Source organism: Arvicanthis niloticus, chromosome 3 (genome assembly GCF_011762505.2).
Source record: "Arvicanthis niloticus isolate mArvNil1 chromosome 3, mArvNil1.pat.X, whole genome shotgun sequence".
NCBI classification, from domain to species: Eukaryota; Metazoa; Chordata; class Mammalia; order Rodentia; family Muridae; genus Arvicanthis; species Arvicanthis niloticus.
Window position 1 is genome coordinate 62,563,529 of NC_047660.1, and position 12,850 is coordinate 62,576,378.

Here is a 12,850-nt window from a genome sequence, read left to right on the forward strand (position 1 = left end):
GAAGTTTTGTGTAAAAAAGAGAGAAATAAAAAACATGTACTAATGCATCTAGCTTCAACCTAGATTAACTCAGCTATTCTTATTTTCATAGGCAAATCCCAAGTATTTGGTCAGAATTACTTTTTACTTAAGAGCTTTGGTTCTCATATTGTAGTGTGCCATTGAAATCATGTGGATTGTTCGATTGCAGCTGTGCTTGGGGCATGGATTCCCCTGAGGAAGCTCTTGGAATGGGTTTTGTGTCTCACACATGAATGTGGCACAAGACTGTTCTGCTGGCAACTCCTGTCCATCTATGTTCTGGATTGCTGACCCCCAGTCTGTAACCTCAGGCTTCTATTGGTCATGGAAATTCTATCAGTTGTGGAAATTCACTGTGAATGTCCCATAGATATGTCCAGCACCTGCTTGGTGTTAACTGTTGTGAGTACTCAGGCAGTCTTCAGTTTAATGAAAAAGAGCCATCTCAACTTTCCCTCAGGGAAACTGAAGAGTTAAGTTTAAACAACTTTGAGCTGGCCATGGCGACATACACAAGCTTTTTTTTTTTTTTCCATTATTCACTTCACATCCCAATATCAGCACCCCTTTCCCCCCAGAACCCCCTACAAAAATCTTCCCCCAACTGCCCCCCCTTCTCCTGAGAAGAGGGACTGGGTATTCTTCCTCCCCTCAATCAAGTCATCTCAGGAGTAGGTGCACCCTCTACCACTGAAGTCAGACAAGGCAGCTTAGTTAGGGCACCAAGATCCACAGGCAGGCAACAGATTCAGGAACAGCCCCAGCTCTAGTTGGGGGACCCGCATGAAGACCAAGCTGCACATTTGCTACATATGATACACAAGTTTTTAATCCTAGAATTGAGAGGGCAGGTAGATCACTGGGAGTTTGAGGACAGTCTACTTTACATAACGAGTTGCAGGCCAGTTAGGGCTAAAGAGACTCTGTTGCAAAAAAATAAATAGATTTCAGAGGATTAACACATTTAAAATTAAAAACAAAAAACTAAACACTTTATAGTAAAAATATAAACTTTTCATGGTCACATGTAAAGGCTGATTTGGTAGCTAGAACTGAACTGAAATGCTGCAAACAGAACTTGTAATTGTATTGGGAAGAGAGAGGACCAACTATAGTGTGTTTAGGAGAAGAAATAATGGCCAGAATCAAGAGCTGCTTTTAGCTAGCTTTCCTGGTGTACGTTCTTTTATTTTTATTCTCCCATAGTACTGAGGATTGAATCAAGGCCTCATACACACTAGGCAAGGGCTTTCCCATTGAGCTCCCTCCAGCTCTATTTTAAATGTCAGGGGCCGTGAGGCAAGGTTTTGTGTTCAGGCTAGAATTGAACATTAGTCCTACTTCAGCCTCCTGAGGGCTGGTATTACAGCTGTGTACCTACCACTGTGCCCAGCTCCTGTTGACGTTGATACACACACATACACACACACACACGTGTATATATATAATTTTTTAAGAAATTATATTCTGTTTAAATTTTACAGTGATGGCAACAAAATCATAGAGTTTAATAATGGTCAAAGAGAGCTCCATACTGCCCAGTTCAAGAGTCGAGAATACCCCGATGGGACTGTTAAGACTGTCTATGCAAATGGTCATCAAGAGACAAGGTACACATCTGGCCGAGTTAGAGTGAAGGACAAAGATGGCAATGTCCTAATGGACACAGAAATGTGAAGTCCTCTGTGGGATTAATCATGAAGTAACACTAAGTGGCTTTTCTGTTCAGAGTGTGTATATTTCTTATGTGTTCAGTTGTTTAATTTATATAATGTGTCTAAATAAAAAGATTATGTTTGAATTTTAAAATTAAAGTTTTGCCATACAGTCTCTGTTTTACATTCTTTGAAACACAAAAGCGGCCTATCTAGTGTATGTTTTTCTGTAGTTATGAAAATATTATTACTTTGGTTTTTTTTTTTATTAATCTCTTTGCTTTTTTGTTTTTATTTTTTGGAGACCAATTTCTACTGTGTAGCCTGGAACTCATTCTGTAGGTCAAGCTGGCATTGAATTCACAGAGATCCACCTGCCTCTGTGTCCCCAGGGCTGGGATTAAATACATGCACCATCACACATGGTTTGTGAAGGTTTTCAAAATAAGAAAACCCAAGAATAAAAGAAGTGTATCAAATACTTGTTCCATGGGATGTGAACCAAAAGGTGAATGCCAAAACAGTACTGCAGCCAAAACCGAGACAAAAACTGCCATCCCATACAAAGACTTGGGGGCCTTGCAAAAGAATGGAGACGAGCACAAACAGGCCAGACCATGTTACAAGTACTAAGAAGTCTTAGGAGAAAGCAGTTATAGCCAGGATGCTACATAACTTGTCAAAAACAGCAGTAAGTAGCTGGTGTCAGACAACCACGGCCCCCTTCTTGTTATTATCAGAGAGGTGACCGGCAGCACAAACAAGCTATGCTCAAAGAAAGAGCAAGTTGTCCATTGTAAGTTTATGACTAGACAATAGGTATTGGCAATTATTCATTAAAATTAGCAATTCTGTGTGATTTAAGAACTGAATGTGAAAAACAAAACAAGATATTACTTTATTTCTTTATTATTTTAAAGTAAGACATGAAGCATACCCTTTAAAGGAAATGGTGTCAACTGCCATCTTCAGGAATGTGTAGCAACTTTTTCAAAAGTAACTGCCCCATGACCCAGCATATCCCTGTACTATGCACATACAAGTAAACTTCTCACATGTATAAGGGCCCTGTAGGAGAATGCAATTAAGGAACAACAAAAACACCCAGTAACTACGTATGTATCTAAAAAGATCTTCACTCTGATGGGCAGTGAATCAGTAGAGCTCCCACTGACACAGCAGTGATGACAATGTTACCTGGGTTTCCCATTACTCAGTCCACTACATTCATATACAGCAAAACCACAAGGACTTATGTAATAATTACAAACACCATCTCAATCATAGCTCTGTAAGGAAGTGAGGGTAGGCATAGGTGAGACATCTCAGGGTCTTCAACAATTCTTTCTTAAGCAGAATCTTAATAACATAAACTAAAATTTCTATATGACTAAATTTTATTTTGAAATTACAGTAAAAACAAAAATGTTTCAAAGAAAATATTAACTTTACACCACACCATTCCTTAACAATTTACCAAGTAAGACTAAGGGAGGAAAAAAAAGACACCACCACAAAACAACTTAAAATCAAACCTGAAATGGTACAAAACAAAAAACGTTTTCTGGACAGCGGCAGGAGCTCTTGTACACCTGAAAAACAGAAGGTGTTACTTTAACACTTGTTTTACTGCTGTACTTAGTTCTAGGGGATCCACTGTTAGTTAGCTAGGTCCTCAGTGGTTCTGTATGCCTGCTAGTTGGTAATGAGCATAAATTATTTGTGGTATAAAGTATCCTGTTCTGTTTGACCCACACCCACTACTATATTTACAAATACAAGGGGTCATTGATAATGGTGTTCAAGAGGTAGGAAGGTGTCAGGTGACAAAATATGGAAGAGAGTTCTTAGAGAATTTCATCTTTTGAGAAATAATATCTGAGATGCATTTATAAGCAATTCAGCATTAGTCTGGTCATAGCACTCATGTAGACACATGCTGACTAAACAGGTGACCAAGAATGTACACTTACATCATTCGTCTTTATCTGCAAGCCCCATTTCTACCAAGGACATGTGAACTGGGTATTGTTCATCTTCATATAATGTCACGATTTGTTCTGGTGCCTGAGCCTAAAATTGAAAGATACAGTTATCAGGAAAACAATGTGTCTGGGTACACACCTGTAATGTTGTGGTAACACTCAGGAGGCAGAAGCAGGAAGTTCACAAAAACCCAACACCAATAAACAAAACACTGTCTTTGGTGCCCTTTCCCTCCTCTATCTGGCTGCTCTCCGTGGGAGGAAGACACAAGACTAATTCATACTCTACCTTCAGAGGGCAAATCTAATGGTTTCCTGCTAAATCCTATTCCTTCCATTCGCCTCTTAAACTAATGAAACCTCAAGTCTCTTCTGCCTAGACAGCCAACAGTCTACTACTTTAGAATGGAATGGTTCCTTTACATTCTGTACAGAATACACTCTATCTGCTATGCATAAGCTAAGATTGGGCTGTTAGCCATAGAAGTGAAGAAATACATATATTTGTAATAAATACTTGGCTTATCTGTAGTTTCACTGACTTATTTAGAAATACCCTTCATGTATTATGTATATACTAGTACACAGATAATAGGACTATCCAAAGGCATTTTCTAATAAATGCCTTTGTCTCCACGTGAGTTCATTCCTGTGGAAGGCAGTATACAGGATTCTTTATACACCTGACAGAGAATACAAAGGAGAGAGGTAGGCCTGAATACCTGCAAGGACCAAGGATAACTCACAGGCACCTTCTGTATCACCATCCCAGCCTAGGGCTGTGTCAAGAAGGAGGTCTGGGAGTCCTGAGTTTTATAATATTTGGGTTTTTGGTTGGTTTTTTTTTTTTTTTTTTTTTTTTTTTTTTTTTTTTTTTTGGTTTTCGAGACAAGGTTTCTCTGTATAGCCTTAGCTGTCCTGGAACTCTCTGTAAACCAGGCTGGCCTCGAACTCAGAAATCCACCTGTCTCCGCCTCCCAAGTTCTGGGATTAAAGGCGTGCCCCACCACTACCCGGCTTTTTTTTGGGGGGAGGGGTTATAATATTGCGCCAGAACCCATACAAAAATTTTGTGTGTGCGCGTATATGTGTGTTTGTGTAAGGATAAAAAATGTCCATTTCTAGAACACCATGCAAAACTAGGTTCCCTCTTGTCCATGGGATACTACTGTACGATAAACTTAAAAAGATTACCACCTGGAGTTTTGTCTTTTATAAAATCTTTTAAACTTATCTAATGTGTGAGAGTTCTTTGCTTTCATCAATCTAAGTTCACAATGTGTTTACAGTGCCAGCAAGCTCAGAACAGGCTGGCTATCTGATCCCAGGAACTGGGATAGACTGTTGAGAGCCACAGGGAACCAAACCTGGATCCCTCTGCAAGAAAGAAGTTTGTCCGCTTAACTCCTGAGGCACCTCTTCAGTTCCCCACCTGCAGCTTTGAAACAGGTCTGGCCACCTTATAATCCAACCTCTCTGGATGTAGCTCCTGCAGTTTTCAGGATGCAGTTTGCATGCCATTTTTTGGGCCCTACTTAGTGAATTACGTGAGTACTTAACTAACTAGTTTCTTATGCACCTTTTCAGGTCTCTTTAGATGAAAATAGTCATTTCTTATACTTCTCCCCAGCCTGCAAAGTTACCTCTACCTCTACTGTACTTTGATTCTACCTCACATTAATCACTGGTATGCATGTTTGTTTTTCACTAACTTGAAAGTGTTTTGATTATGTGATATGCATATTCATTATATTACTCATTATGTATTACTTTAGGATAATAAAGTTTGTTAAAATTAATTTTTTTCCTTTGGTGGATGTGACAGGGCCCAGGGTGATAACTTGTGGCAGTAGAGTTCCATCCCAAGCCCCAAATAAAAACATTTTAACTAGTCTTAAGACTTAACTTCTATAGTCTATGTAGCTTTATATGCTTTAACTATTATTTTTTAGGCGAAAGCAAAACACTTTATGAAATTAATAGGGCTTTTGGAAATAGCTTTAAAATAATTTGGCTAATTAAGACTTAATTACCACAGAGGAAGCATACAGTTGTTTTCCTTGGAGACAGTCTATCATAGTCCACAATGCTTCCATGCTCCACTTGGGACAGTATGGTATTCTTGTTTTTCCCGAGTCACTTAAGGGAGGTTTAAACCCTGCCAGGAGTACCTTTATGGCTTGGGCTGGGTACTGCATAAGCTGAACAGGAATCTGACGTAGTCTGTTACAAGAGATTGATAAAATGATCAGAATGTCATGATTTAAATTCTCAGTTAAAGCTGTATCACTCAGTAGAAAATAGGAGAAAAGTTTCATATTGATTTGGCAAAGATGACACCAACAGCATAGGCAAGAAAAGTCAGAAAACCAGAAACTGTTGGGCACTGTTAGTGATGTAGAGTTGTGGAGAATTATTTATGGGAGTTCCTTAGATAGTAAAAATAGAGTATGTGGCCCAGCCAATGCCATCCATCTCCTGTATATACTCCAAACAACTGAAAGCAGGGGCTCAACAAGGCATCTCTATACTGTGTTCATTACAGTCTTGCTCACAGAAGGAAGAAGTAAAAGTCCCAGTGTCAGTCCATGAAGAGTGTCTAAAGTTGAGACAGACACATATAAATAAATGCCTTAGGAAGTGAACTGTGGCATGTGCCACAAGAATGAACCTTGAAAACTAGGCACAGAAGGGACAGAAAGTAGCTTATTGTGCTAGGTAAGGGTAAAATGGAGCATGGTTAATGAAGAATTTTTGTGTAGATTGATTAAAAATGATTTGAAAATATAAATGTAAAGTTGAGTAATACTGTGAATGTATTTAGAAGCCAATTAATCTAAATACTAAGTATAAATAAACACTAATATAATAAACATATGTATCTTATCAAAATAAAAACCTACATTAAAAATTCATAATCTGGGGGGGGGGGGGGGCAAGGGATCAAGATCAAGGGATCAGTGGTCAAGAGCATACACTGCTCTTGCAGAAGACCTGACTTTGAGTTTCAGCTCTCATATTTGATGTCTCACAACTACATGTAAGTCTAGCCCCAGGGGATCTGATACCTATGGCCTCTTCAGACACCTATGCTAACATGCTCAAACCCACATAATACACATAATTAATAAAAAACAAATATATTTTAAAATATTCAATCTTCATTGATGAGATGGCTCAGCAGGTTGGGGGCTTGTTGCTAAGGAGCCTGAGACCTGGTTCAGTCTCAGGATCCCAAGTAGTGGAAGGAGAAAAATAACTCCTGCAGATTTTCATTTATTTTTTATTTTTATTTTTTATTTTATGACTTTATCATTGCACATACTGCTCTTTAAATCAGGGCATGGAAGAAAATACAAATATAGATTAAAGCTATGTCTTCACTTAGATTATAAGAGGTGATTACATGGGAAATGTGTGGCATGTTTAGGTTGGCTGTCATTTTGTTCTCTTGAAGGTTAAACAAGCAGCTGAGTACACAGTTGGATAGCAGTCTCAAGTCTCAAATGGTCTCATGGTGGATCATAATTCTGGTTGTGAGGTTCAGCAAAAGCTCTAATCTCTTAAAATATAAGAGATATTTTCATAATTGTCACAATGAAAAATTACTAATTTATAAACAATTTTAAAATAATTTTTTCTTTTAAAAATGAGGTGCTGGTTGCTCACACTATTAATCTTGGGTGGCAAGGCAGGCACTGCTCTGTGAGTTCAAGGGCAGCCACAGAGAGTCCCAGGACAGCAGGGCTATAACACAGAGAAACCCTGTCTTGAAAAAACAAACAACAAAACCCAAATCCAATCAAAAAAGCAAAACAAATTAAACCAACAAAAAATGAACCAAAAATAAGACAAAATCTTACCAAGTAATAGCTCTAGTTGTACTCACATCTCAGACAAAACAAAGAATCCTTATTTAGGACTAGGCATGGTTCCGTGAATAAAGTGCTTGCCATGTACCCATGAGGACCAGCATTTGGGTCCCTAGGACCCAGTAACAGCTGTTATTGTTACCCCAGAAAGGTGGATCCTGGGCTTGCTGGCTAGCCAATCTAGCTGAAATGGAGAGCAGGTTCAGTTAGAGAACCTGTCTCAAAAAGCACGGTGGGAAGGAACAGAAGACATCAGTGCTGACCTTGGACCTCTGCACAGGCACACACCCCACCAGAAATATATACCACACACACATACATATGCTTTAAACAGCACCTTATTCAACTTGTTCTTTCCCTTTACCTGTTTATTGTCAACTTCTCTGTGGATCCATAATCAACAAACAGTACCAGGACAGATAAAGGGTTAAATTCTTTAATGGAAACAATCTTTGCTCTATACCACAAACCATCAGCATATTCTGCAAGGCAAGGCATTTCTAGAACGGCAGAAAAAGGAAACAAATAATAGATGGTTACTGATTGTCTTCCAAAACTTTTAATACAAAAAGTACAAAGAAATGTATAACCATGAAGTCACTGTACAGGGCTGAATATTGTGGCGGCTTCTCCTTTTCTGCCTGTATTTTATCACATTTTCTTATTAATGTCTAAGCTTGTTTTGAAGAAAGGAACTTGTCCATCCTCAGAGTTCTGAGTTCCACTTCCACACAGGTGACATCATGCTGCCAAGGGCTGGGACGAAGCTCGCTGGTAGAGCACTTGCTCAGCATGGGCAAAGCCCTGGGTTTAGATGCTCAGTACTAAAACCGAAAAAAATCCTTGGAGGCATAAAGTAGCTATGAAGTGAACAATATGTTGAGACTCAGAAGTTACTTTATGTCAGACTATGGTTTCCCTGGAGGTATGAATGAGGAAGGACTTTTTTCCTTCTGGACTGTGAGTCTGGGTAAACACAAAGCCCACCTGATGAGTTTTCTCTTAAACTCGTTTGGTAACTAAGAGACCTACGTGCACCTGCCCTTCCAATTGCTGCTGAAGCACCTGAGCAGCACCTGCTCACAGTGCTTCTGTAAAGTGGTGAGGAGGGGGATGCTCTTCCATGCTGGAAAGGTAAGAGAAGACCTCCAATAAGGGAGACCTGAGCAAGAAACTTTAAATGTGATAGACAGTCTGAGGGAAGAACACTCCAAGCAAAAGGGTATGTAAGCAGTAGTCAGCCAAAAAAGTTACAGCCTACTGGAAGCTTATTAAAGTAAACCAATTAAATCAGGCAAGAAGTTCAAATGACATTTTTTCTTTGCTTAAACAAACTCTGATACACAACAGATCAAGAATAAAGTTAGCTCTATATAGGGCATGTGGGACCATGTTACCAGACAGACAAAAGAACTGGCCAGGGTTGAGTGAGCTCAGACTGGCAGGAGTGGAGCCACTCCCTGTCTTGTGTACCTGCTCTAGAACACGTGTTCCAGACATTCCACAACACTCCACTAAAGACTACAGGCACTGAGTCACGTAGCATGACACCTAGAGTTCTTCTCCATGCTAATGAGGTATCTACATAGCCCCGAACCTTCAGCCAATGAGCTTCCCTTCCTGGGTACACCTTCTGGCAAAAGGTATTTAATCCTGGGTTCACCCTGAATAAAGTGTATGCATTCACATCCACCATCAAATAAACCAGTGTGAACAAGCAAAGACCACCTCAGAAAGCTGCCTGGAGAAGGCTTTCAACTAAAGAGCTGAGCCTAAGACTCCCCAGGAAGGTTTTCTCCCCTCCAGCCCCTCTGGTACACTTGGCCCTCCCTCTCAATCAGACCTAATTCTCCTCATCTTGGGCTTGCTTCCCCTTCCTGCCTGGTGCGTGGACTCCCTGAGGGTGAGCTTAAACTGCATACCGCTGTTCATGATTTCCCCTCCTGACTCCCTCTCTTGACAATACTCTGGTGATGCCTGGATACCCAGAAAGAAGACCAAGAACCACTGAGGACCCTTGTTTTGGATTCTGCCCTGCCTCCTCCTGGCAGTGTGCCAGTGGTGTCTAGGAACCCCTGGTGGAGGGGCAAAATGTTGTAAGGTAGCTCTATGCCCCACATAGAAAAATGTATAGCTACTCTTGGCATTCAGGGACTGTCAACAGTAAGTGGGTACATTTTCCTCAGAAGAGAATCATGAGTATTTAATAAAGGTGTGAAGAACAGATTAGAAAGAAAAACTAAGTATTTTAACCTATCCTGACAAACCATCATAGCTCGAGTCTCTACCTCAAAAGTTGTAGGTGATTTGTAGTTAAAGTCAATACCACTGTAGTCTGAAAATCAACTGTCACAATCTGGGCTAGTGGTAAAGCCTCAGTCAGACTTAAACCAACCATCCGTATGTGATTGTCCCTCCATTTCCAACTCCCAGAGTCATGCAGAGTGCGCCTGTCCCCACAGGAGGGGTAAGACGCTTAACTCACTCGGGTCACCTTTCTGATCTAGAAAATGTGTGTCTTTAGAATTTACAGATCATACATGTGATGCTGAGGAGAGACTCCACTTAACGTGATAAATAACCCATTGACCTCCCCATTCTGTTGATGAAAGGCAAGTCTCACCAAGATCCCAGGCACTCAGAACACAGCATACCTGAGCTGAAATCTGTCAGGGGAGGAAAGGTCTCCACATTCTTGTTAAATCTCTGAAGCGCTTCCTCCAGGTTCTCTGTCTCTGACTCCCAGCTGACTCCACTGTCATCCGTGTCACCGAGATGGTTAAACTGAGTACAGCTTTCTACAGAGTCAAGGCAAATATACACCTACAAGGGTGGCAGGGGGAGAAGGGAAAACAACGTTGCAGACTCTGACATTTCTGGAATGCACTTCCAGCCAGGGCTCAGTGACCCCTCCTCCTGTTACTTGGCCCTGCACAGTGCCCTCTGTGTCCTGCCACACTGAAGTGTGGCTGTGAAGACTGGTTGTAGAGATAGCAGTCCCCCTAAAAGGGTCTTAGAGCCAGCATTGAGCCTTCTGGACATGTCATATGAATATTTACTTGTTCTGAGACAGGGTGTCATGTGTCATGTAGCTGACTCTGGCCTCAACTATTCATCATTTACATCTACCTACTGAGTTTGAATTACATGCATGTTTCACCATGTGACTCTTCAAGTGGGTTCTATAGTCCCCATCATAGCTCTTGGGCTCAACTTAATCAAGCAACTATTTGGTTTTTGACCTTAATGTGCATTTTTAAATTAAAAATTATTTTACACATATTATGGAGGCACACAGGTATCAGATCAGATTTCTCCTTCCACCATGGGGGTTCTGAGGATTGAACTCAGACTATCAAGCTTGGTGGCAAGTGCTTTTATGCACCAAGCCATCTTGCTAGCCCCCATATGTGTTGTTTTAAGCTGATTAGTTTGGAGCAATTTGTCATATAGCAATAAATAATACAAAAATTATACAACAGGAGTCATATAAAATATGAAATTAGGCAGCAAATCCTCCCCTTGCCTGGTTCACTTGTAAAGGCAAGGGCTGCCAGTGCTACTTGCCATTTTTTCCTACCTTCTTGTCAGCCAGGGACATCAACTAAATTTTCTTTAGTGTGTTTATTCAATCAATAGTTACTAATTGACTACTATGTATCAGGTATTCCTTAGTTCTAAGGATATAATGGAGAAGAAACTAAACCCCCATTTTCATGGACTTACCCTCTAAAGAGGAAGGCAGCCAAATACCATGAATAGGACAATGTGAGACAAATCATGGAGTAGAGAAAAGAGCATTCAAGTTCAGTGCAGGGAGAGACATAGGACTGAGATATTTAATGTTTCACAGGGGAAAATATCAACTTTGAAAATATAAATAATCTGGCAAGTAGGATATGCTCACTTGGGCTACACATCTGGAGCTAGACAAAAGGCTCAGTGGTTAAGGACCCTGAGGACTACTCTTTCACAGGACTCAGGTTTGAATCCAACACCCATGTGCTGGTTTACAAAAATCTGTAACTCCAATTACAGCCGATCTGCAACAACCTCTTCTGAGCTCTGAAGCAAAACACCCATACATAAAAATAAATTAAGAATAAACATTTTAAATGAATCTCAGGCTGAGGAGATGCACAGTGGCTTAGCGTAGTTGTTGCTTTTACAGAAGACCTGAGTTCCAGTCTCAGTACCCACAACACAATAACTCCAATTCCAAGGGACCTGATGGACCAGGAATGCATATGGTGTACATACATACATGCAGGCAGAAACCATGAATACATTTATAAAGATCTAAACACTCCATATAAACATGCAAATAAGGAAAGGAAGACAACTCTGGGAAATCAGCAGGTGCTTAACAAACACCAGTGTCCTGAGGTATCAACAAATATCTGAAGACCTAACAGAATGGGGCTAAGTGGACCTCATTGTTGACAGTTAGGAAGATGGAGAAGAGACACATGTTTGAGACGGACACTTGCACTGTCCCTGAGCCTTATTTCACAGCCGGACTGGCGCGTACCTCGTCAGGTGAGACAATATGCTTTACTTGCACAGCATACAGCTCCTCTGGTGGAGGCAGAAGTGAAGACAGATATGGTGGTAAAATGGGAGCCTCCATTTCAGGTAAAAGCAAGTCCTAAAACACCACAAAAAATTAAATTTTAGAATGGCAATCATGAAAATTAACATAAAACTTTATTACAGTGTCAACTTATTCAATTACCATGAACCAAGCTCTTCTGTGTACCACACACACACACACACACACACACACACACACACACACACACACAGAGCAGCAAGTGGGATGATCATGGTCTGTGGCAGTGAAGACCTGGAGTACAGCTGACAAGTGGTCAACAGTAAGTGCCACTTATTAAGAGCACTGGGATGCTGAAGTACAGAGCGACAGTTCTCCCCTCCCCCCTCACACGCACACCTTTTTTTGAGACAGTGCCACACTATGTAGCCCAGGCTAGTCTGGAATTCACAGAGATCATCCTGTCTCTGCTTCCCAAGTGCTAAAATTAAAGGCTTGCGTATCCATGTGGGGGCTGGGAGTCTTATTCCACTGCATTTATTTACTTTTGTAATAGGTAGTTACTGCATAAGAAAACTAAAATAACACATGAACTGCTCACAAGAGATAAATTAAAGTAAGAAGGTTCTTTAAGTTCTATAATGTATAAGGGAAAAACAAATACAATTTGCATACAATTCTCAAGAGGATCATAGGAGTCAGCAGTTAAAGCAAAGGAACGTACATGGTGTAAGTGCAGGTTTTCTGCAAAGACGAGCAGTATCT

At 40.5% G+C, this 12,850-nt stretch overlaps 2 protein-coding genes across 4 annotated transcripts in view; one reads left to right on the forward strand and one right to left on the reverse strand.

Moving 5' to 3' along the window:
* Positions 1–1,848, forward strand: part of Cpap (centrosome assembly and centriole elongation protein) — a 55,812-nt gene extending 53,964 nt beyond the window's left edge. For all 3 annotated transcript variants that reach the window (XM_076930952.1, XM_076930954.1, XM_076930953.1), the window contains one exon: positions 1,506–1,848. In XM_076930952.1, the coding sequence (XP_076787067.1) occupies positions 1,506–1,698 (193 nt within the window). In that variant the 3' untranslated portion in view covers positions 1,699–1,848. The remainder of the gene's footprint in view (positions 1–1,505) is intronic.
* Positions 1,849–2,551: 703 nt separating this feature from the next.
* Positions 2,552–12,850, reverse strand: part of Rnf17 (ring finger protein 17) — a 123,627-nt gene continuing 113,328 nt past the window's right edge. Inside the window, exons 32-37 of the mRNA XM_034498835.2 lie at positions 12,065–12,181; positions 10,188–10,356; positions 7,898–8,033; positions 5,695–5,884; positions 3,650–3,749; positions 2,552–3,268 (exon numbers count right to left, since the gene is read on the reverse strand). Of these exons, the coding sequence (XP_034354726.1) occupies positions 3,651–3,749; positions 5,695–5,884; positions 7,898–8,033; positions 10,188–10,356; positions 12,065–12,181 (711 nt within the window). The 3' untranslated portion in view covers positions 2,552–3,268; position 3,650. The remainder of the gene's footprint in view (positions 3,269–3,649; positions 3,750–5,694; positions 5,885–7,897; positions 8,034–10,187; positions 10,357–12,064; positions 12,182–12,850) is intronic.